This window comes from Lampetra planeri, chromosome 31, assembly GCF_965212315.1.
Source record: "Lampetra planeri chromosome 31, kcLamPlan1.2.h2, whole genome shotgun sequence".
In the NCBI taxonomy this organism is placed as follows: Eukaryota; Metazoa; Chordata; class Hyperoartia; order Petromyzontiformes; family Petromyzontidae; genus Lampetra; species Lampetra planeri.
The window spans coordinates 11983984-12006178 of record NC_136137.1 but is presented as its reverse complement, the minus strand read 5'-3'; the positions used below and the strand labels follow the sequence as shown (position 1 = coordinate 12006178).

The window sequence follows — 22195 nt, the reverse complement described above, 5'->3', positions numbered from 1 at the left end:
ACCACCACAGTGGCTAAACGGGGGCTCTGGACGGGTGCGAGGGGCTGGTAACCCCTCCACCTTCAATTAACCACCACTAAACTACGAATTAAACATAAACCTGTAATTAATAAGCTTGTGCCGGAGGCCCCGGGGGGTCAGGCTTTTATGACGTCTCCTGGCCAAACCCCATTTGGCGGAGCCAGGAGATTGAATTTTAACCCTCGGGGCTCCTCCAGAAAAAACGAAAAACCATTGCGGATGGCCACGTGGAATGTTCGAACGCTCACTGCGGAGGAGAGGCTGCCACTCCTCTGCCGGGAGCTGGACCGGTACCGCCTGGATCTCTGTGGCATTCAGGAGGTCCGGTGGACCGGTTCTGGCTCCTGCCACCATGAGGGGTGGACAGTCCTCTACTCGGGGCAGGAGACTGCCAAACAACAGGGTGTGGCTCTTCTTCTGAACAAAAGAATGAAGGGGGCGTGGGAGCGTGGCGGTGAGGTGTGGGAAGCTGTAAGCCCCAGGATACTTTGGGCTCGCCTTCCCATCAACCAGAGGCGAGGAGTGGTGGTCGTGGTTACTTATGCCCCCACCGAAGACGAACATCCGTGGAGGGATGCAGGCAAAGCCGATGAGTCGGACGCTTTCTATGACCTCCTGTCACAGGTGCTGGCTAAAGTGGCCACTCGGGACAGAGTCATCTTGTTGGGTGACTTCAATGCCAGAGTTGGTCATGATGCTGGCACCTGGTCTGGAGTGATTGGAAGGCATGGGCCAGATCAGCTCAATAATAACGGTAGGAGGCTGCTAGATTTTTGTGCAACCCATGGGCTTGTAATTACCAACACGCTCTTCCGGCATCGGCGCATCCACACAACATCATGGATGCATGCCGGGTCCAAGCAAGAACATCTGCTGGACTACATAGTGACGGACCAGCGGATGCGAGCCCATGTCCTTGACACCAGGACCTACCGTGGAGCTGATCTGCCCTCTGACCATCGACTAGTCATCTGTAAGATGCGCCTGCCATTCTTCCACTCCGGTGGTGGGTGTACACCCAGGATCCCATTCCAACCAAAAGTGGCCTGGTCTAAGTTAGCTGATGAAAGTTGCAAGCGAGAATTTCATCATCGCTTGCAGCTGGGGTTGGCATCGTCCCCCACTCCACCTGATGTCGAGGGTAAATGGGCGAGGTTTAAGACTGTGACTCATGCAGCTGCAATGGCTGCTTTGGGTACGCGGTCCAGACCTCCCCGGGAACCCTGGCTGACGGAGGAGGTGTTCAGGTTAATTGAGAAAAAGCGACAGGCCCACTCTCATCGCCTACAGCATCCCACGTCAGAGAATGAGGAGGTTTACCGCAGTCTTCGCTCGGAGGTTCGGAGAGCCGTGAGGCACTGTAAGGATGGGTGGTGGTCGCGGGTTGCTGAGGAGATGGAGTCTGCCTCAGTAGCCCGCGATCACAAATCACTATTTAACTCCATCAAAAAAGTAACCTGTAGCGCCACACCTATTACCATCATTAGAGGAAAAAACGGTGATCCAATCTCCGACCCCCAGGAACAGGTTTGCAGATTTGCTGAGCATTTCTGTGAGGTCCTGGGGGAGGGAAAATCTCTCAGCCAGGAAAACATCATGGCACAAAGTGGGGATAACCCTGCTGAGGCTGCGGTGCCTCAAATATTGGAAGAGGTCACCCCCTGTGAGTGGCTGGCTGAGGTACCGGCTGTTGAGGAAGTACTGAGGGCGATCCGGAGTCTGAGACCAGGGAAGGCACCGGGCAGAGATGATCTCCCAGGCGAAATGCTGAGGGAGGGTGGCGTTTCTGCACAGACTGCCCTATATGACATCATAACAACAGTCTGGACCACTGGACGGGTTCCACAGGACTGGAAGGATGCCCTGGTGGTCCCCCTCTTTAAGAAGGGGGACCGTACCGACTGTAACAACTACAGGGGCATCTCACTCCTCAGTGTGCCAGGTAAGGTCCTGGCAAGGATTATTCAACATCGCCTTGCTAGGCATGCTGAGGAGAGGCTTGCGGAGCCCCAATGTGGTTTCAGGAAAGGGCGGTCCTGCACAGATGCCATATTTTCTGTCCGTCTGCTACAGCAGAGGTGTAGGGAATTCCAAAAAGACCTACATCTCTGCTTTATTGACCTGGTCAAGGCCTATGATACCATCAGTAGGACTGGGCTCTGGGTTGTTCTTCGTGCTTTCGGAGTCCCTGACCCTCTGCTCACGATCATTAAGGACCTTCATGATGGTGAGCGGGCCCGGGTAAAACTATGTGGCCGGGAGTCGGAGCCTTTCCCTGTACACCTTGGGGTGCGACAGGGATGTCCTCTGGCTCCCACATTATTTAACATCTATTTCGACTGCGTAGTTCGTGAAGTCTTCAATAGCTGTACCGGGGGAATTACCATTTGGTACAGATATAATGGGAGGCTGATCGACGCCCGGGTGCGATCAAGGGATGGCTCCCTATTGGTCAACCACGTTATGTATGCCGATGATTTGGTAATAGCTGCTCATTCAGAAGAGGAGTTGGAGACGCTGCTGCTGAGACTGGAGTGTGCCACTAAGAGGTGGGGCCTTACCATCAGCCCCACCAAAACTAAGCACCTGCCTGGGTATTTTGTACCATCGGGCACTCCGCCCCCACAACTCCCAATCGGTGATGGGGCAGTTGTGGAGAGAGTAGAGAGTTTCCCATACCTGGGCAGTGTGCTCATGACCGGCTCCAGTTTATCAGCAGAGGTCTCACTCCGAATCAGTCGAGCGGCAATATCTTTTCATCGGTTGCGTAACGCTGTGTGGAAGCTACCTGGTCTGTCGCTCCGCACGAAGCTTCAGGTCTTCTCGGCCACGGTCATTCCCTCCCTTCTCTACGCTTGCGAAACGTGGACCCCCCTAGTGGAGCATCTTCGCCGGTTGGAAACATTTAGGCTGGCCTGCCTACGATCCATCCTGGGTTTAACCAGGCTGGATTGTGTGAGGAGCTCACAAGTCCGTGAAAGATCTGGGCAAAGTCCCATCAGTGAGCTCCTCCGGCAGGCAAGGCTGCGTTGGCTGGGTCATGTAGCCCGCATGCCCAGCCACCGCATGCCTAAACAGCTTTTGTTCGGCCGGATCGAGGGGGCTAAACGGGCGCGGCACGGGCTAGAGAAGAGATGGAGTGATGTGGTACAGGAGGACGTGGAGCTGAGTGGACTTGCCGATGACTGGTACCAGCGGTGTCAAGATCGGCCTCAGTGGAGGAGGCTCGTGAAGGACGCTACTGGGCAGTTGGAGGCAGTCGCCCTCCAACAACAACGGAGGGCGGAGGAGCGACGCTCACAACAACGAGCGGAGCGCCGGGTGGCTAAAGCACAGCAAGTTGGCACAGTAGGGGGCACAGGTGGTGCATCAGCCAGTCATCTCGGTCATCTCGGTCATTCGACCCGTGGCACCTGGGTCTGCCCCGTGACCTCCTGCCAGCGGGCGTTCGACACTTCACGTGGCCTCAGGGTGCACATGGCCTGGCACAAGCGTCGTGGTGACGTCACCGCCACTTAGTGGCGAATGGCGGTTGTTGTTGTGTGTGCGTGCGGTGTGTGTGCGTGTGTGTGTGCGGCAAAACAACCTACCTCCTCGCGGTGCCGGACGGGCAACACTGTCGTGGGCAGTGCTGTGGGGGGAGGGGGCCAATGCCCATTGGCCCCCTCTCCCCTCATGGCGTCTGTGACCACCACAGTGGCTAAACGGGGGCTCTGGACGGGTGTGAGGGGCTGGTAACCCCTCCACCTTCAATTAACCACCACTAAACTACGAATTAAACATAAACCTGTAACAAATAAGCTTGTGCCGGAGGCCCCGGGGGGTCAGGCTTTTATGACGTCTCCTGGCCAAACCCCATTTGGCAGAGCCAGGAGATTGAATTTTCACCCTCGGGGCTCCTCCAGAAACAACGAAAAACCATTGCGGATGGCCACGTGGAATGTTCGAACGCTCACTGCGGAGGAGAGGCTGCCACTCCTCTGTCGGGAGCTGGACCGGTACCGCCTGGATCTCTGTGGCATTCAGGAGGTCCGGTGGACCGGTTCTGGATCCTGCCACCATGAGGGGTGGACAGTCCTCTACTCGGGGCAGGAGACTGCCAAACAACAGGGTGTGGCTCTTCTTCTGAACAAAAGAATGAAGGGGGCGTGGGAGCGTGGCGGTGAGGTGTGGGAAGCTGTAAGCCCCAGGATACTTTGGGCTCGCCTTCCCATCAATCAGAGGCGAGGAGTGGTGGTCGTGGTTACTTATGCCCCCACCGAAGACGAACATTCGTGGAGGGATGCAGGCAAAGCCGATGAGTCAGACGCTTTCTATGACCTCCTGTCACAGGTGCTGGCTAAAGTGGCCACTCGGGACAGAGTCATCTTGTTGGGTGACTTCAATGCCAGAGTTGGTCATGATGCTGGCACCTGGTCTGGAGTGATTGGAAGGCATGGGCCAGATCAGCTCAATAATAACGGTAGGAGGCTGCTAGATTTTTGTGCAGCCCATGGGCTTGTAATTACCAACACGCTCTTCCGGCATCGGCGCATCCACACAACATCATGGATACATGCCGGGTCCAAGCAAGAACATCTGCTGGACTACATAGTGACGGACCAGCGGATGCGAGCCCATGTCCTTGACACCAGGACCTACCGTGGAGCTGATCTGCCCTCTGACCATCGACTAGTCATCTGTAAGATGCGCCTGCCATTCTTCCACTCCGGTGGTGGGTGTACACCCAGGATCCCATTCCAACCAAAAGTGGCCTGGTTTCAGTTAGCTGATGAAAGTTGCAAGCGAGAATTTCATCATCGCTTGCAGCTGGGGTTGGCATCGTCCCCCACTCCACCTGATGTCGAGGGTAAATGGGCGAGGTTTAAGACTGTGACTCATGCAGCTGCAATGGCTGCTTTGGGTACGCGGTCCAGACCTCCCCAGAAACCCTGGCTGACAGAGGAGGTGTTCAGGTTAATTGAGAAAAAGCGACAGGCCCACTCTCATCGCCTACAGCATCCCACGTCAGAGAATGAGGAGCTTTACCGCAGCCTTCGCTCGGAGGTTCGGAGAGCCGTAAGGCGCTGTAAGGATGGGTGGTGGTCACGGGTTGCTCAGGAGATGGAGTCTGCCTCAGTGGCCCGCGATCACAAATCACTATTTAACTCCATCAAAAAAGTAACCTGCAGCGCCACACCTATTACCATCATTAGAGGAAAAAACGGTGATCCAATCTCCGACCCCCAGGAACAGGTTTGCAGATTTGCTGAGCATTTCTGTGAGGTCCTGGGGGAGGGAAAATCTCTCAGCCAGGAAAACATCATGGCACAAAGTGGGGATAACCCTGCTGAGGCTGCGGTGCCTCAAATATTGGAAGAGGTCACCCCCTGTGAGTGGCTGGCTGAGGTACCAGCTGTTGAGGAAGTACTGAGGGCGATCCGGAGTCTGAGACCAGGGAAGGCACCGGGCAGAGATGATCTCCCAAACGAAATGCTGAGGGAGGGTGGCGTTTGTGCACAGACTGCCCTATATGACATCATAACAACAGTCTGGACCACTGGACGGGTTCCGCAGGACTGGAAGGATGCCCTGGTGGTCCACCTCTTTAAGAAGGGGGACCGTACCGACTGTAACAACTACAGGGGCATCTCACTCCTCAGTGTGCCGGGTAAGGTCCTGGCAAGGATTATTCAACATCGCCTTGCTAGGCACGCTGAGGAGAGGCTTGCGGAGCCCCAATGCGGTTTCAGGAAAGGGCGGTCCTGCACAGATGCCATATTTTCTGTCCGTCTGGTGTAGGGAATTCCAAAAAGACCTACATCTCTGCTTTATTGACCTGGTCAAGGCCTATGATACCATCAGTAGGACTGGGCTCTGGGTTGTTCGTCGTGCTTTCGGAGTCCCTGACCCTCTGCTCACGATCATTAAGGACCTTCATGATGGTGAGCGGGCCCGGGTAAAACTATGTGGCCGGGAGTCGGAGCCTTTCCCTGTACACCTTGGGGTGCGACAGGGATGTCCTCTGGCTCCCACATTATTTAACATCTATTTCGACTGCGTAGTTCGTGAAGCCTTCAATAGCTGTACCGGGGGAATTACCATTTGGTACAGATATAATGGGAGGCTGATCGACGCCCGGGTGCGATCAAGGGATGGCTCCCTATTGGTCAACCACGTTATGTATGCCGATGATTTGGTAATAGCTGCTCATTCAGAAGAGGAGTTGGAGACGCTGCTGCTGAGACTGGAGCGTGCCACTAAGAGGTGGGGCCTTACCATCAGCCCCACCAAAACTAAGCACCTGCCTGGGTATTTTGTACCATCGGGCACTCCACCCCCACAACTCCCAATCGGTGATGGGGCAGTTGTGGAGAGAGTGGAGAGTTTCCCATACCTGGGCAGTGTGCTTATGACCGGCTCCAGTTTATCAGCAGAGGTCTCACTCCGAATCAGTCGAGCGGCAATATCTTTTCATCGGTTGCGTAACGCTGTGTGGAAGCTACCTGGTCTGTCGCTCCGCACGAAGCTTCAGGTCTTCTCGGCCATGGTCATTCCCTCCCTTCTCTACGCTTGCGAAACGTGGACCCCCCTAGTGGAGCATCTTCGCCGGTTGGAAACATTTAGGCTGGCCTGCCTACGATCCATCCTGGGTTTAACCAGGCTGGATTGTGTGAGGAGCTCACAAGTCCTTGAAAGATCTGGGCAAAGTCCCATCAGTGAGCTCCTCCGGCAGGCAAGGCTGCGTTGGCTGGGTCATGTAGCCCACATGCCCAGCCACCGCATGCCTAAACAGCTTTTGTTCGGCCGGATCGAGGGGGCTAAACGGGCGCGGCACGGGCTAGAGAAGAGATGGAGTGATGTGGTACAGGAGGACGTGGAGCTGAGTGGACTTGCCGATGACTGGTACCAGCGGTGTCAAGATCGGCCTCAGTGGAGGAGGCTCGTGAAGGAAGCTACTGGGCAGTTGGAGGCAGTCGCCCTCCAACAACAACGGAGGGCGGAGGAGCGACGCTCACAACAACGAGTGGAGCGCCGGGTGGCTAAAGCACAGCAAGTTGGCACAGTAGGGGGCACAGGTGGTGCATCAGCCAGTCATCTCGGTCAGTCGACCCGTGGCACCTGGGTCTGCCCCGTGACCTCCTGCCAGCGGGCGTTCGACACTTCACGTGGCCTCAGGGTGCACATGGCCTGGCACAAGCGTCGTGGTGACGTCACCGCCACTTAGTGGCGAATGGCGGTTGTTGTTGTTGTGTGTGCGTGTGTATGTGCGTGTGTGCGCGTATGTGCGTGTGTGTGCGCGTGTGTGTGCGGTCGATATCCCTGTACCGGTATTAGTATTATTCCTACCAGCCCACCCCGCAGGGTCCTGTTATATCAGTATCAATTCACAAAACCTAAGGGGTCACGAGCGGAGCCAGTGGGGGGGGGGCACGTGCCCCCCCAATGATCCGATCGAAATTAGGGATTTCGATCGGATCATTGGGGTTTATTAGTAACTCGCTTTACTACCAGGCTTCGCCCGAGACTTGGATTCTTGCCTTGGAACACATTCCTGCGGAGGGAGCTGGTAGGGTTGCTCGGTCAATGGCAAATATGCCCGACTGTGAGGGCGGGCACAAGCCGGCGTGAGTAGGTTAAACGTTGAGTTTTATAAGGGCACCACGGGGTGACCAGCCTCTCCCCACCCAGCCCCACCCCCCACCCAGCCCCTCCCCACCCTCCCCACCCAGCCCCTCCGGAGGGTGGGGGGATGCGTGACGTCAGCAGGCACACTGCGTGAGGCTGCCCCATGCGGGTGACATTACAGATGTGACGTCACCGCTCACTTGCTGTGAAAAATATATCCATTATTGCGCCCCCCCCCCTAAAATACAAGTCTATTTTTATACTTTTACACTGTGTACAGTCTGGAAGCTATCCACATTCCAAATTTCAAGTTTGTTGTATGTTGGGAAGTATGCTAAACATTTCTAACAGACACACTTTATTGTTCTCATCAACGGTTCATGAAACCCTAATTAATCCTGCAGTACAACACGAGTTTGGGAGTTTCTTCCTAGCTTTATTCATCTAGTTCTGCACAAATACCGACAGCGACAATGCTATGTGTGCTTGGTTTTACATGGAAAGACAAAAATAGGAACACATGGATTAGAGAACATACCCAGGTAAACATCTAAACTATTTTAAAAAGTCGGTGGACTTGGGCAGGACACAATTCGCCAGACAAGATGATGGATGATGGTCTGGAAGAATAATGGAGTGGCAGCCCAGGGCTGGAACGCCCACCGAGCTGGAGCGATGGAATAACTTAAATGAGCAGGTGCTGAGTGGACTGTTACATCGTAGGATCGTGAGGTGGCGGTAGCTTGGAGAGGGCCTTCAGCAGTGGATTGAGCACGGCTGATGATGCCGTGTTTACTCCTGAAATGAGTCTACCCATGGCCCACAGCCCCTCCCGCACAGAGCGAGAGGTCACCGTAGGCCCTCCATCACTGTGTTTCCATTTAACAGCATCACATTCCAATCCTTTTTTGTTACACGATCGCCGTAAAGTAAATTCAATTAGTAACTGCAAAAGTCAAGGTCAATGGCGTTGCCACTACCAAGCTTTACAATAATAGTGAATTTTTAACACATTTTTTTTTTCACTTGAAAAAATTATTCAAAGACGTGGGAGCTCCTGTCCCTGACTTTGCCTCTGGTCAATTTGCTTCTGGTCAACACTCTGAGAACCCATCTGCCAGTGTTGGGCTGAATATTGTCAGTCAATACTCAACTGTGATTGCACAAGCAATCATGCCCACTGACAGTCCAGATGTTGAGTCACTTTGTGCTGGAACAGCTGCCACTGGGGGTGCCCTTTCAAGTGTTCGCAATAATATGCAAGTCGTTTACTGCATCTATGAGGGCGCTCTATTAAATACGATGAATGTAACTCATGTGGATCCGTTGCAAAGGTCTCAGAAGTGTTTTGTTCAGGTAGTGGTCTTCTGCGATTCCAGCGTGAACTCTAATGACATGGGAGTTGTGGAAGTTGGAGACTCTGGATGATGGTCACACTCCTCGTGTCACTTCCTAACCATATGATGAGGCAGGATCAGAATCTATTTCACGTGTCATTAAGGATTTCATATTCAGGGCCACGTACATCCTTTTAAGATACATTTTGATCCTATGTTTCAGTAAATACAGTAACAAAAATTAAATAGACGGTGATAGATCAGAATGCATGAGGTTTTTTGGATTAGATCGCGTAAATGTGTCGTTAAAACCCGCCACCACCAACATTTACAGTCATGGCTCTCTAACACACCGGTGTGCTATACTAGTGACGAATTGGCATGTTATGTTTACGTGACAATCCTCACTAGTTGGCTGTGTCGGGTGATGGTGGGTATTAACGACACATTTATATATGTACGCGATCTAACCCAAAAAAGCCCTCTATTATGGATATTGGTCGCGACAGCCTACGTGTTAAACAGGTCAGAGTGCTTTTGGGAAACTGAACTTGACAGTGAAAATCAAAAGACCAATGTTCGTAGAGAAGAATATTTTCCATCAGTGCTCATTCATGTTATATGGATCAGAAACATGACAAATGATAAAGAAAAGTAAGAAAAAGCTGGAGAGTGTGCAAACGAGCAGAGAGGTGCATGCTTGGAATTACACAGAAAGAGGCACATGGATGAGTGTTTATCGACATTACTGTACATACACTAAAGTGGGTTTGGGAGGACATTGCTCGAGAGGATGGTGGTCGAGACGAAATAAATATTGGCAGCTAAAGGTGGAAACACGCCCGAGGACCTCGACTTTGGAAACGAAACGATAAGATCAGCTTGTGTGTAGGAAGGTGGATTGTTCCAATTCGTGAGTCACTGCCGTCCGCAAACACAGAAGTGGCACACTGAGCGATGGCAGTGTCCGTGTGCACGTCCACGCGCAGTGCGGCACCCACCCCCCTCCTCACTGTGATTGGCAGTTACATGAAAAAAACGTTACCGGTTTGCCACGCATAAAAAATTTCACCTCTGAAAACTGAAAGGAGCGGCCACAGCGGTGGTGACGGTGAGCAGCACACCGGACTTGCAAATCAGAGGTCGTCACCTTTTCCAAGATGTCTGGTCAGTGTCGAAGAGCGCCCTCTAGTGGCGGCCCTTCCACCAATGGCGTGAGCGAGCAATTTCAATAGGCTTGTAACTGAGAGACGAGGGCACGTGTAGCACAAGGTGACTTAGGCTGGCATGCGGTTTTTGCTCGTCCGCACATGCCAATCACGTTCCACCAGAATCGATGACCGATTCCTGACTTTCCTAGCCAGAAACCGATTCTGAAAACAGTTACCAGTTTTAGATTTGAAGCTTTCGTGACTGCAATGATTCATATTCTCAGGTTTTTTCGGTAAAGTCACGTAGGTAAAAACATTAAAATTAATGAAAGTAAAATAAAACAAAACAAAAATAAAATTCACGACGTTTCGGAGGCAACACAAGTCTCCGTCATCAGGTGGGACCGTCACAGCCGAATTAGCTGCATTAAGTGAAGCAATGATTCAAGATGTAATCCCTTATAAGCAAGTTGAAGGGAGGTGGAGAGGGGGGGGAGCTTATCAGGCTGTGGTAGCCAATGAATGGAAACGTATCGGGAGGGAGGAGGAGCGGTGATCAAAGACTGCACGCAGTGCTCAACACAATGAATGGAGACGTGTCGGGACGGAGGGCGAGCGGCGATCAAAGACTGCACGCAGTGCTCAACACAATGAATGGAGACGCGCCGGGACGGAGGGCGAGCGGTGATCAAAGACATCACGTAGTGCTCAACACAATGAATGGAAACGTGGCGAGCGGTGATCAAAGAACAATGAAGAGATTACTGTTAAACACTGTGGATGTTAACACTCGGTGAAGTAAATTAAAATAGTGCCTGTCAGATAAGATGGTCCAAAAAGTGTAATTAAGTCTTTTTTGCGTGGTTAATAACATCTTTCCAGTGATTACTGAGTTTGTACCCATCATCACGGTTGAAATGATGTCTGTGTTTGTATATTTGTATGGCTTCGTGTACAAACCTTTGATGGTAGCCCAGAGGTTTGTAGAGAACCTTGGTCTCGGAAAAGACAATTTCATGAGAGCCCGCCGAGTTGTAGCAATGATCGGCAACGGCCGAAGAATCAGTTCTGCCGTGTTTCAGATCTGACTTGTGCTCGCGGACACGATCAGCAACATGACGTTTTGTTTCACCAATGTAGCAATCACCACAAATGCAACTCAATTTGTAGACTCCAGGATACTGTAAGTCAGGAACGACATCCTTCACAGATGGAATCAGATCACGGATTTTATGCACTGTACTGAATCGGATTTGGATCTTATGTTTGTTTAGAATTTTGGAGATCTTTTTGGTCACGCCTGCTATGTATGGTAACGTGATAGTTTTGGTCGGAGTTTCATGTGGTTGTTTCTGTGTGGTGGGAGAGACAGCTTGGCGGATAGTGCGGTCAGAGTATCCGTTCATCCTGAGGGCCCGATGTACATGTCTTAATTCATCAGTCAGGTGGTGTTGGTCAGAAATGCCATGGGCTCTGTGGTATAGCGTTTTGATGAGAGAATTCTTTTGAGATGGGTGGTGGTGGGAATCTGGTTTCAAGTAGGAATTTGTGTGGGTGGCTTTCCTGTAGACAGAATGTCCCAAGGATCCGTCAAGCCTCCTCTTAAACAGAATATCCAAGAATGGTAGTTTACCGTCTTTCTCCACTTCCATGGTGAATCTGATAGATGGGTGTCTAGAATTGATGTGGTCCAAGAAGTGGTTCAATGCTGGGAGGCCATGTGGCCAGATGACGAAAGTGTCATCCACATATCTCTTCCACAGGGAAGGACGCAGGGTGGATGTCTGGATGGCGTCTGATTCAAACTTTTCCATGAACATGTTGGCTATAACTGGTGACAAGGGGGAGCCCATAGGGGTACCCTCATTCTGTTTGTAGAAGGTGCCATTCCAGGTAAAATAGGTGTTGGTGAGGCAATGCCTAACCAGCGCAGGTACATCAGAATTCAATCCATGTTGGACTAAGTCCTCAATTATTGTTAGGGTGTCCGGTACTGGGACTTTGGTAAACAAAGATACTACATCAAAGCTGACGAGGATGTCATCAGGAGATAGTACCATGTCCTTAACCATAGAGACTAATTGGGTTGAGTTGAGTACTGCCGAAGAGGTCTTGCCTGTGAAGGGGAGCAGAGTATCTGATAGAAAACGGGCTAGTTTGTACGGAGAGTTTATCGTCGACACGATGGGTCGTAGCGGGGTGCCTTCTTTATGGATTTTGGGAAGACCATAGAGTCTGGGAGGTCTTGCCGCCGATGGTTTTAGAGAGGGACGTTTGCTTGGTTCGATTAGGGAAGTCGAACTCGTGATGATACTGTTGGTTTTTGTCGTTAGGCTTTTAGTGGGATCGTTTTTAATTTTGGAGTAACTCCCATCATTAAGCAGGTCCAGGATTTTGTTGTATGAATCTTTATCCATGATGACCGTGGCATTGCCCTTGTCTGCCGAGAGGATGACTATATCATCTCTCTTTTTTAAATTCGCGAGAATATAGTTACCAGTTTCCCAGTTGTGGTTTGACAGCCCTAGTCAAAAGCTTTTCTAGTTCCAAGTGTGATTCGATGAAACTTACAAAAGCAATCGGCTGCGAGAGTAGTTTTCTAAATTTATTCGTCTCAAGTCTTTGTCAAAATGTTTCATGATGAAATTAGTCATGGATCTTAAGCGAGTTCTACATTTGTTTTCGCGAATACAAGTAAAATTATACATACAGAAGTCGGACACCCAAAAGTACACGGGCAGTCAATTCCTGGAGCTTCTTACAGAGGCGCAATTAAACACTGCACAGCGAGGTGTATGATATTCACCATCGGCTCGGACATTATGTATATACATTACATCTTTAAATACATCTCTTCAGTTGTATGCCAGTCGTTCCATCGGGATAGCTCAGGCTATGGATTAGCCCAACCGTTTCCCCACAAGGGCTTCCTGCAATTGTACAAGAGGCATTGAATTTCCACAGTATTACCAAGTTCAGATTTGGGTCACACCATCAGTGCCGGAATTAATATAGTTAGCAATGTCACCTTTCACAAATAATGGAAAAAAGCACATTCCACCAATACACATCGATGCAGCCAAAAGCTCGTCGAAATAAATGCGGTTGATAATTAAAACCTTAAAAGTCGCGATATTAATCAATGGTTATAGCTCAATTGGTAAGGCATTGTTAACTTTTGGGGGAATCTTACAAATAATAAAGGCAGAATACTACCGATACGGAGAGTGTCATGCGGTACATGGTTTGCAGGCTACGACCAGGCTGACACACGAATATTAAAAAGACCACTCAGGTTGCCAGGGGTCAACTCAAATCCCAACGCGACTTGAATCTCTTCATCTCAGCCAGGGTTTCGAGTGTCCCCATTGCTATGTCAGGGACGCGTGTCACGTAGATGCGCCACCACACAATGGACACTCGGTTGCTGTGCACCGAAGACCAAGAGACACAAACGGCTAGTGTGGCAGTGAAGCCTGTGAAAAATGTACCCACAAATCTCTCGTGGGTTTACACACAGCAGTAATCATCGCCCCTACTGGCAGACTAATGCCATAATGGGGCAGCTGCAACCTGGTGCGTCCTTTCGAATGTGTTCATGAGATGCGAGTCACTTATCATGTGTACAGCACTGCGGAGAGGCCCCGTAGTGAAGGAGGGCAGCTCTGCCAAATACAAACAAATATCATTCTCATGATTGGGACATCACCGGAATGCACCTAACCTCGTCGCATCTTAGAAGCCAAGCAGGAGCTGCGGGGTTGTGGGTGGCAGAAAGCAATGCAGCAACATCCATTGTACCGTCCTATGCCCACCTTCACCAAGCCGCACTGACCAGTGTGGTGAAATCTGGTAACATAACCCCCACGATCCCCATGGAGTAGAGAGGTCCTCGTCCAGCAGTGGTCCGCATGTGCGCATGTAGTGGTGAGCGCATATAGTGGTGAGCACACCTTCGCCAGCGCATTCACCGGCGCCCGCTGAGCAGCGTGTGCCAACACCGTGGCCACGTCACCGGCTCTTTAACGCGCCTCGTACTTTGGTAAAGCACCTTGCCGAGGTGCGGTTATGCTGCCACGCACTGAGCGCACGTGCACACTCGTCCGTGTAGAGTAGAAGCAGCGGTAGAGTTGTCAGCTTGAGCCACAACATTATCAGTGACCCAAGGTCCACAACGCAATCACAGTTTGGACAAAGCACCCAGGCGCAACTCGCGACGCTACACAAAAAACAGCGGGACGTGCAATACAGGGAAGAGGTGGAGGAGAGGAGATCGTATTCTTGAGAGCCCAGACTTGAGCAGGAGAATTGTCAGCATAGACAGCTGGGGGAATGGGAATTCAGAACTATGGAGGCAGCAGAGGAGAATAAACAACTTCCCACCGAGTGAAGTTTAACCTGCGCTCGTGATAGGAGGTCTTGGTTGCTCATGCATAGAGCGCATGAATGGGAGTAAGAGGAAGGCAAGGGGGAGGAGGTGGGGGGGTGCGGGATGAGAGAGAGAAGTAGGCAGTAACGAGGCTATAGAGAATCTTGAAGACGGCGAGTGGGAGCTGGTGAAGGGATCGGAGTATTGGGGTAACATGCTCTTGACAGCGGCATGTTGGGTCATCTGGAGGTTGCAGGCAATGGATTTACCTTGAAGATCTGCAGCTGTCAAGACGTGAAGACATGGATGAGGGACTCGGCAGGAAGCTTGAGCAGAGCAGTGGCGGACGTGGGAGATGTGGCGCAGATTGAGCAATGAGTTCAATAATTGGCATTGTGCACCAGCGGCCATGCAATGGCCATATGTGCCTCTGGCCGAACCCTGGCTGGAGCAACGTACATCAGCACTGGGAGGATAGAAGCGGGCAAGTGTGGTGCATGCACGTGGTGCTGGACAAACAGGTTGCTTGCTCGCGGCCCTACCCAACACGTTCTGTCCAAGTGAAAATGGGATTTACGAGTGGTGTGCGTGTACAGGAAACGAAGGCGCATGTTACACGGAGGTGGAGATGTGAGGCGGAGAAACTTTTACTGCAATCACATGCGAGAGGAGGAGCAGCGCAGGCTATCGTCATACTCCGAGGGCTGCATACTCGGCAGTCACTGCAGCAAGGGTCCCAACCGCTGCTCTGCAGCGCAGTGGCTATGTACAAGTTCCGTTTTAATCACAAATCGTCAATTTGCTTGCTTTTTAAAACACACCGATTCAAATCTGGCCTACAGTTTAATCAGGCATAGTGTTACTGATAGACAGGGTGCCCCGTGGTGCAGCATTCACCTGATGTGTCTTATTACACAACTGTATAACAGTGGCAACAGAGGGCTACACGCATGCACACACGCGCACCACAAACACACACATACGCACGCGTTCAGGGCATGATCAACATGGCAGCTTCAATACAAAGACTCCTTTCAAAGAAAGTGACTGCGGCTTATATACTCCCTACTTTCCGCTATCGCCATCAAACATCAACCGTCACCCTAAGGCATGCCACTCACTCGACTTGATTTCCGTGAAGACAACGAGAGGACAGAGAGAGATGTCTACACAGATGTTAACTTCTCTCCAGATATGGTGTTGCCTACAAAGAAAGCCGAGGTTCTCCCAGAGCGTGAGACAGGAGGGCTGCTGGGCCCCAGAGGGGGCTCTAGAGCAGGGGCTGCTGCTGCTGCGTATACAGGGCCTGCGGCGGGGGCTGCACCGGCTGCACGGCATGCGGTGCGTTGTGCAGGCTGCTGTAAGCGGGCCCTGGGAACGTGCCGGCCACGCCGCCGGCTGGGAGGCTCCCGGGAGGGAACCCCGTGGCCTCTACTCCGACAGGGCCCGGCTGCCCCATGTACACAACGTGGCCTGCGCCGGGCAGGGCACTGCAACAAGACGACAGCGGGACGCACACGCACACACACAGCACCCACATTCACCGTCGCCATGGGATACGCACAGCACATGAGACAAGGAACTGTGATAAAAATGTACAGAAGTCACCCGAAGCTCTCTCACACATACACCTGGGGCTTCAGGGTTGTAGAATCAAAGTGGTGCTGGTCACACAAAGCCTAGGTATTATTGACGATGATTGCTTTTGATAAGAGTGCCCTTTAAGCCAGGGTAGTCTTGGAGCGCTGTACACGTGGTAAGCGATTTATATCTCATCTCAAACATTTGAAAAGGCACACCCAGTGACAGTTGTCTCTCTGGGCATACGATGACAGCACCTGACTTGCAGATGGGCATGAGACGGCCAGTAGCGGTAGCGCATACATCGCTCATTGCAGTAATAATCAGGCAGCCCTGATTATTACTATGGGGTGTATTCGCCATAGAAATACAGTCTGCTTCACAGTGGATATTAAAGATCATTTAATGTTGTTTTAAAGAGTAGGCCATTGTGTGCTGGCGGCATGGTCCAAATTTGCCAAATATAACAAATTAGCTACAAATTACTCAACTGGAATTACACAGAGAAAAAAAATCACTCCCTACTGTCAAATTACTGCAGGCATTGTCTGTGAAACAAAGCGTCTTCGTAATAGCCTTGGGCGTTAGCAATGGCAAGAATACCAAAAGTACTAAATTATAAAAAAAAAATATTATAACAGTGCAAGGGCCAGAGTGGATATGGGTACCACCTAACATCTTAACATTTCAGTCACACCGATTACTTAGCTCGGACAAATAACTTTTGTGAACCATAATGAAATTATTTTTCATAAACTTCAAAAGCGATCCAAGGTGATTACTGAGTATGTAAACAGAGTCAAACACAACTGCAAGTGAGGTTATCGTAAAGAACCCACGGCTTAGAACTGCGATTTGCATGGGAAAGTAACCAAGGCCGTACAAAGCAATACAATTCCTGGTGTTTGGGTCATTCGCGGGGATTGAGTGAGAATCAGGTGAGTTTTGTGTCCTCGGTACGGCGCACTTTAGTGCTGTGGGGCATCTAAAATGTCGAGGTGATGTCAACAAGTCAAACAGAGGCCGAGCCAGAGCCGAGTCTCACTGAGAATATGGCCCAAGTGACGCATCCTGCACCCATGTTGAGGACTCAGTCTAGTAGACTGACTCTTCCGTCTCATCCATCACACCGTGTCCAACCATTGCCACACTGCAGGTCACAACATATTCCCTCACTCAAACACCCACCCATCCAATTACTCACACTCATTCACTCACTCCTCACCACACTGCAGTTCAATACACATCACTTGCAGCTTCTTCCCTTACACTGCTCCACTTTGGATTCCCTCCAATTATCTTTTTTCCCCAAGCTCAATTTGCTAAATGCATTACCCTTTTTGCTATTACACATATGATAGTGCTGTTTGTTACTGAACATTTGGCGTGTTGGACCATTGGACCTGTGCTCAGCAACTGTGTAAAAAAAGTGTGTGTGGTAGCCAACGCCGCCGGCGGTGCTTCACACTTACTTGGTGTAGGCGTGGCCGGGTTGGCTCCCGCCCGGGCCCAGGGTGGGAGGCAGTGAGGCAGCACTTGGACCCTGGCCGCCATCGGCAGGTCCAGGATAGTTATGAGCCGTGCCCGGCACCATGTATCCGCCACCACCGCCAGCGCCAGCAGCAGGGCCACTGTACGGCTGCTGCTGCTGCTGCTAGTGCCAAGTCACACACACACACATGGGGACAGGAACGTGGTGTCAAAAGTCAAAAGTGATTTCTCGCTCAAACGTGAGTTGAGGTGAGGCTGTGACGTGGCCCAGCGGTAGGGCGTTCGCCGCTTGTTGCAGAGGTTCGCAGTTCGAATCCAGCAGGTTGCCCTGGTTATTACTGCAGGTGAATTAACCAGAGAAAAATGCATGTCGTCTGTTTCAGTGGACCTTAAGAGATCCCCTGACATCGTTCTAAAGGAGAAGGCCATTGTGTGCCAACGCCAAGTATACAATTTGGCAAATTCGAAATATTATCCTCAAATTATTCAATTGGGATCACACACAGCAGTAATTATTGGCCGCCAGTGGCAGCGAATGAGCGTTTGGAGGCCAGGTGCCCACAGGGACAGCAAGTGACGTTTTGCATGTAAAGGGTTCTGAGACGCCCGGCCTGAAGGGCGCTCTATCAAAAACAAATCATTGTCATTTCCTCTCATGTGTACAGCCCTGAGCCAGTGGTGGAAATTCTACATTCATACGGTGGAGTGAGTCGATCCATAGGACAACCACTGTTGACAAAGTGGCACTGATTTTTCTACCCCGGAGGGATGATGGGCTGAGTCGATCCCCAATCAGAATTTGAACTTGCAACCTTCAGATTGCGAGCCGCTTGCTCTAGCGCAGAATCACGCGGCCCCTTCGAGTACGAGAGTGTTACAATAGACATGTGGATGCTATGTTCGCCCGGCCTTACGCCACAGAGCTCACAGTCAGCTCACGCGCACAATACGTGTTACTCAGCCGGAGGAACTTGACACCGACATTTTGAATGTAGCACGGAAGCTCAAAACACTTCGGAAGTGCTCTTGAACGAAACAACACAGCATCGCGAGCGAGGGGGCTGCCGTGGTGGATTCAATGGTGAGCGCACTGGACATTAATGTTGTACAGAAGCAACATTTATGAAACCCCGCCACCACCACCACCACCATCTCTACCCTCCCAGCGATATAAATGGGTACACTGTAGTCAGTTGATCTACAGGTTGCGTGTGGTGGTGGTAGAGTGTGGGTACTCTTGCAATACATCTGGGCCAGCGTGGAAGAGTAAGCCAAATACCCTCTATAAGGGCTCTCTACAGCTCCCTCTAGTGTAGGCCACTCCGCCAGCAGTGGTGTAGATAGGGAATTGCAGGGCTGCCCTCTCGTGCAGTAGAAGACACGGGCAGTGGGTGTGACACTCTGGTGGCCCTGATTGAAGCCAGTTTCCACAGCGATTCTCCCCGCCGCTCTTCCTGGCTCTGAACAATAACTCAGTACGTTTGGTTTTATTTCCATTCTTACAGCGTAATGAGATCATCGCAAAGGAGCTGCTGTGTTTCACACAGCCTGCAGTAATTTCACAGTAGGGGGTAATGTTGCTGTGTGTGATCCTAACTTAGCAATTTGCAGCTTATTCTTCAAAGTTTGTCAATTTTGACCGTGTTGCCGGCACACAATGGCCTACTCTTTATGAATGCGATCATAGGATATTTAACGGCCACTGTGAGTGAGTTTTACACACACCGCAGCAGTAACCACGGCGGTCAGAATCAGAATATCGAAATCAGAATATTTGTTTATACTGGATGAATCTGATGAGCAATGAAGCTCAGATGTTCGTCAGGAGCGAACGCACGACCGCTGCGACGTCAGAGTGACGCGAGTATGACGTCAGCATCTCCTGAATCAAGCGAGGGCCTCCACCCGTGCGCGGTGCCGAGCGCACGTGGGACCGGTGGCGAGGCCCGGTGTGTGCAGCCAGGGCCGCCCGTAAGGGTGGTGCGAGGCTCAGGGCAAATCCCACCGTGTGAGTCCCCGACGCCTTCAAACTAAACCAGAGGTATTCCATCTGGCACCACTGTGACGTGGATGTGCAGAGCTCACCAAAGCGCGGTGGATCGGGGCGGTCGCCCCGATTAGCTGCTACCCTCGGGATGCCTCTGAATGCAGCCTGCACCTCGAATTCTGCTCCTTGGGCTTTGCCCCCCCTCACCTGCGAGTAGTAGTGCTGCTGCTGCGGCTGCAGGGACGGCTGCACCTTCCCATAGACGCCATAGCCGGGGGCCTCATTCATGAGCTGGTTGTACAGCTCAAACGCTTCCATCACCTTCACGTTAATGTCCGACAGCTCAGAGTGTTTCCTGCGAACATCAAACAAAACAGTTTAACACATAGGCTTTCGCGACCAACATCATCCATAATACCTGCACAGGTATTATGGATCAAACATAACAGCGGCTCGGCTCCACGGCTCCACTGGCGGTTTTGGGGGTAGCGTTCGTGTTGCGATTGTGCCGGGTAATCGATCCGATGATTTAAATTGACTCTTGCACCCATGGCGCTTGCGCTGGATCGTCTGAAAAATAATCAATTGCTTTTTTAATTACACTGATCACGCTCACACTGTACGATAGTCAACCTCTAGACTTTGAGTGTGCTCAATACAGAACACGCGACACGGACGATAACAGTGAGACAGCACAAATGGGATGAAGCATTGATTCTGAAATTTATATTTCTACAGACCATGGAGGTGAGTGGGAGGGGAGACAGGTTAATCACTGCCATAGTTTTACAGTGAGAGGAGGAGCTGAGTTATCTGAGAAATCTCAACATCAGGCCTAGCCAGGGGAATTACAACATTTCCGAATTATACTTGTTTCAGATTGATAAAAAAACAGGACGTGACATTGATAACACAACATCAGTTTCTCCGTTCCCGACAAAAACAGTGTCATGTAATGTCTAATGACGTCACATGCATAGAGTATCTGTGTGGGTTTGTGTCTCGGTGCGAGTCTATGGGTTTCTATGCAAGTCTGTGCCTAGGTTTAAGTCTACTGGGCATCTGTGAAAAAGAGCTTTATAGAACATTGGATATACATTCCTCCAGTACAAATATATATTCTAAGTCTTCTAAATATTCTGATGTTTCTCTTTGTGAATCTATAGGTCTCTGTGTGAACTTGTGTCCACGGCTAACAATCTCTGAGGGCACAGGTGGTAGACCCTCGCTGGGATGTGATGCCAGCAGCTAGAATCCAGATATGGAATTACAGAATTAGTTGCTCCTCAATTCTATCCATGCAGGAGAGATTGATAAGAGATAGGGATTGTGCAAAGTGTATGCTTCAATCAAAAGGGGTACGCACCGGTCAATGTCCTCCAGCTTTTGGTCGATCAGAGGCCCCATGTGCTGGCATGACTCTAACGCAGAGCAGCACACAGGGAGAGCCAGTGAGAGCACGTGCGAGTCTCAGTCAGTGGTGTCAGGTCGCCATTTCATGAATATCCAAATCCACGTCACAGCTTAAGTTGACATGTAAAATTCAGCTGTCAATATCGTGGTCAATAATTGGTTTTGCCATGTGTAATTATTTGACCAAATTTGTGTCGCAAGAACCTGCCACCACCCGACCCGACCGTTACTGTTTCAGCTCACTTTCTCGCTCACCCACTCGCTCACCCACCCTCCCACCTACCCCACTCACCGATTCACTCACTCACTCATCGATAAAATTATAGAACACTTGTCACAACCACATTTAGTGATTAGATTAACGACCTTTCGCTTGAAACTGCGTCGAGCATCTCCAGAGATAAGATTCAGGAAGTAAAAAAAACAAGCCAGGAAGTCAGAACTGTGTCACCTGACCTCACAGGAATATACCAACCAATCAGATTTAATCTAGATATTAACCATTGCAAATTGATGTATTTTAATGCTATTTTGCTTTATCTGAGCTAACTGACTAGCATGGCATGCATTATTCATAGTGGATCATGTTGGCTGTGAAACCCTCCATGTCAAGGATGGTCTCACTGCACAAGTAACCTTGGAGTCTGCGTGTGGCCTCGGCGAAGGAGCTCATCACGACAGACAGACACACATCTCGGTGCCTCCCTCTCTAGAGCAGCAGCCTGAGGTGGTTCCTACTGCAGTCAGCAGCCTCAAGCTAGTGCTGGAAATTCCACATTCTTACGGCAGGGGACAGTATCTTCATTGGACAACTGCCGTTGACTGAAAGTTTGGGTAAGGTTGCCGTTTAGCTGCTGCTGCCGATGCTGTCGCTGTTTCTGCTGTAACTCAGTAGTGGTCAATACACCAAGCAATCGGATCATCCATTCAGATGACTCGCAACGGGCTCTGTGATCCACCAGCAATGCTCTGACCAACAATATGGATTTAACCCTGTAATATACGACAGACATACAGCAAAAGTGCCATCTATTGGAAGATGTTATGATGATTTAATGCATGAATTCTTAAGTCACAGATTGTTATTCGTCATTAGCCATCACGAAAATTGTTTCCTGTTTATGTTCGTGTTTGCTCTTATGAGTCTTGAGATGCACAACAAAATATTTTCTGATCAACCACCCATGGGTCGGGATCCACTGCTGCTGCTAGAGGAGTGTACTTTACCGAAAGAACC

At 50.7% G+C, this 22195-nt stretch overlaps 1 protein-coding gene across 2 annotated transcripts in view; it reads right to left on the bottom strand.

Annotated features, from left to right (window-relative positions):
• Positions 1–12709: 12709 nt before the first annotated feature.
• The window catches only part of STAM (signal transducing adaptor molecule), a 29137-nt gene continuing 19651 nt past the window's right edge, over positions 12710–22195 (bottom strand). Inside the window, exons 11-14 of one of the 2 annotated variants that reach the window (XM_078609332.1) lie at positions 20912–20966; positions 19753–19900; positions 17540–17721; positions 12710–15976 (exon numbers count right to left, since the gene is read on the bottom strand). In XM_078609332.1, the coding sequence (XP_078465458.1) occupies positions 15757–15976; positions 17540–17721; positions 19753–19900; positions 20912–20966 (605 nt within the window). In that variant the 3' untranslated portion in view covers positions 12710–15756. The remainder of the gene's footprint in view (positions 15977–17539; positions 17722–19752; positions 19901–20911; positions 20967–22195) is intronic. The other variant, XM_078609334.1, reaches the window with a different exon arrangement.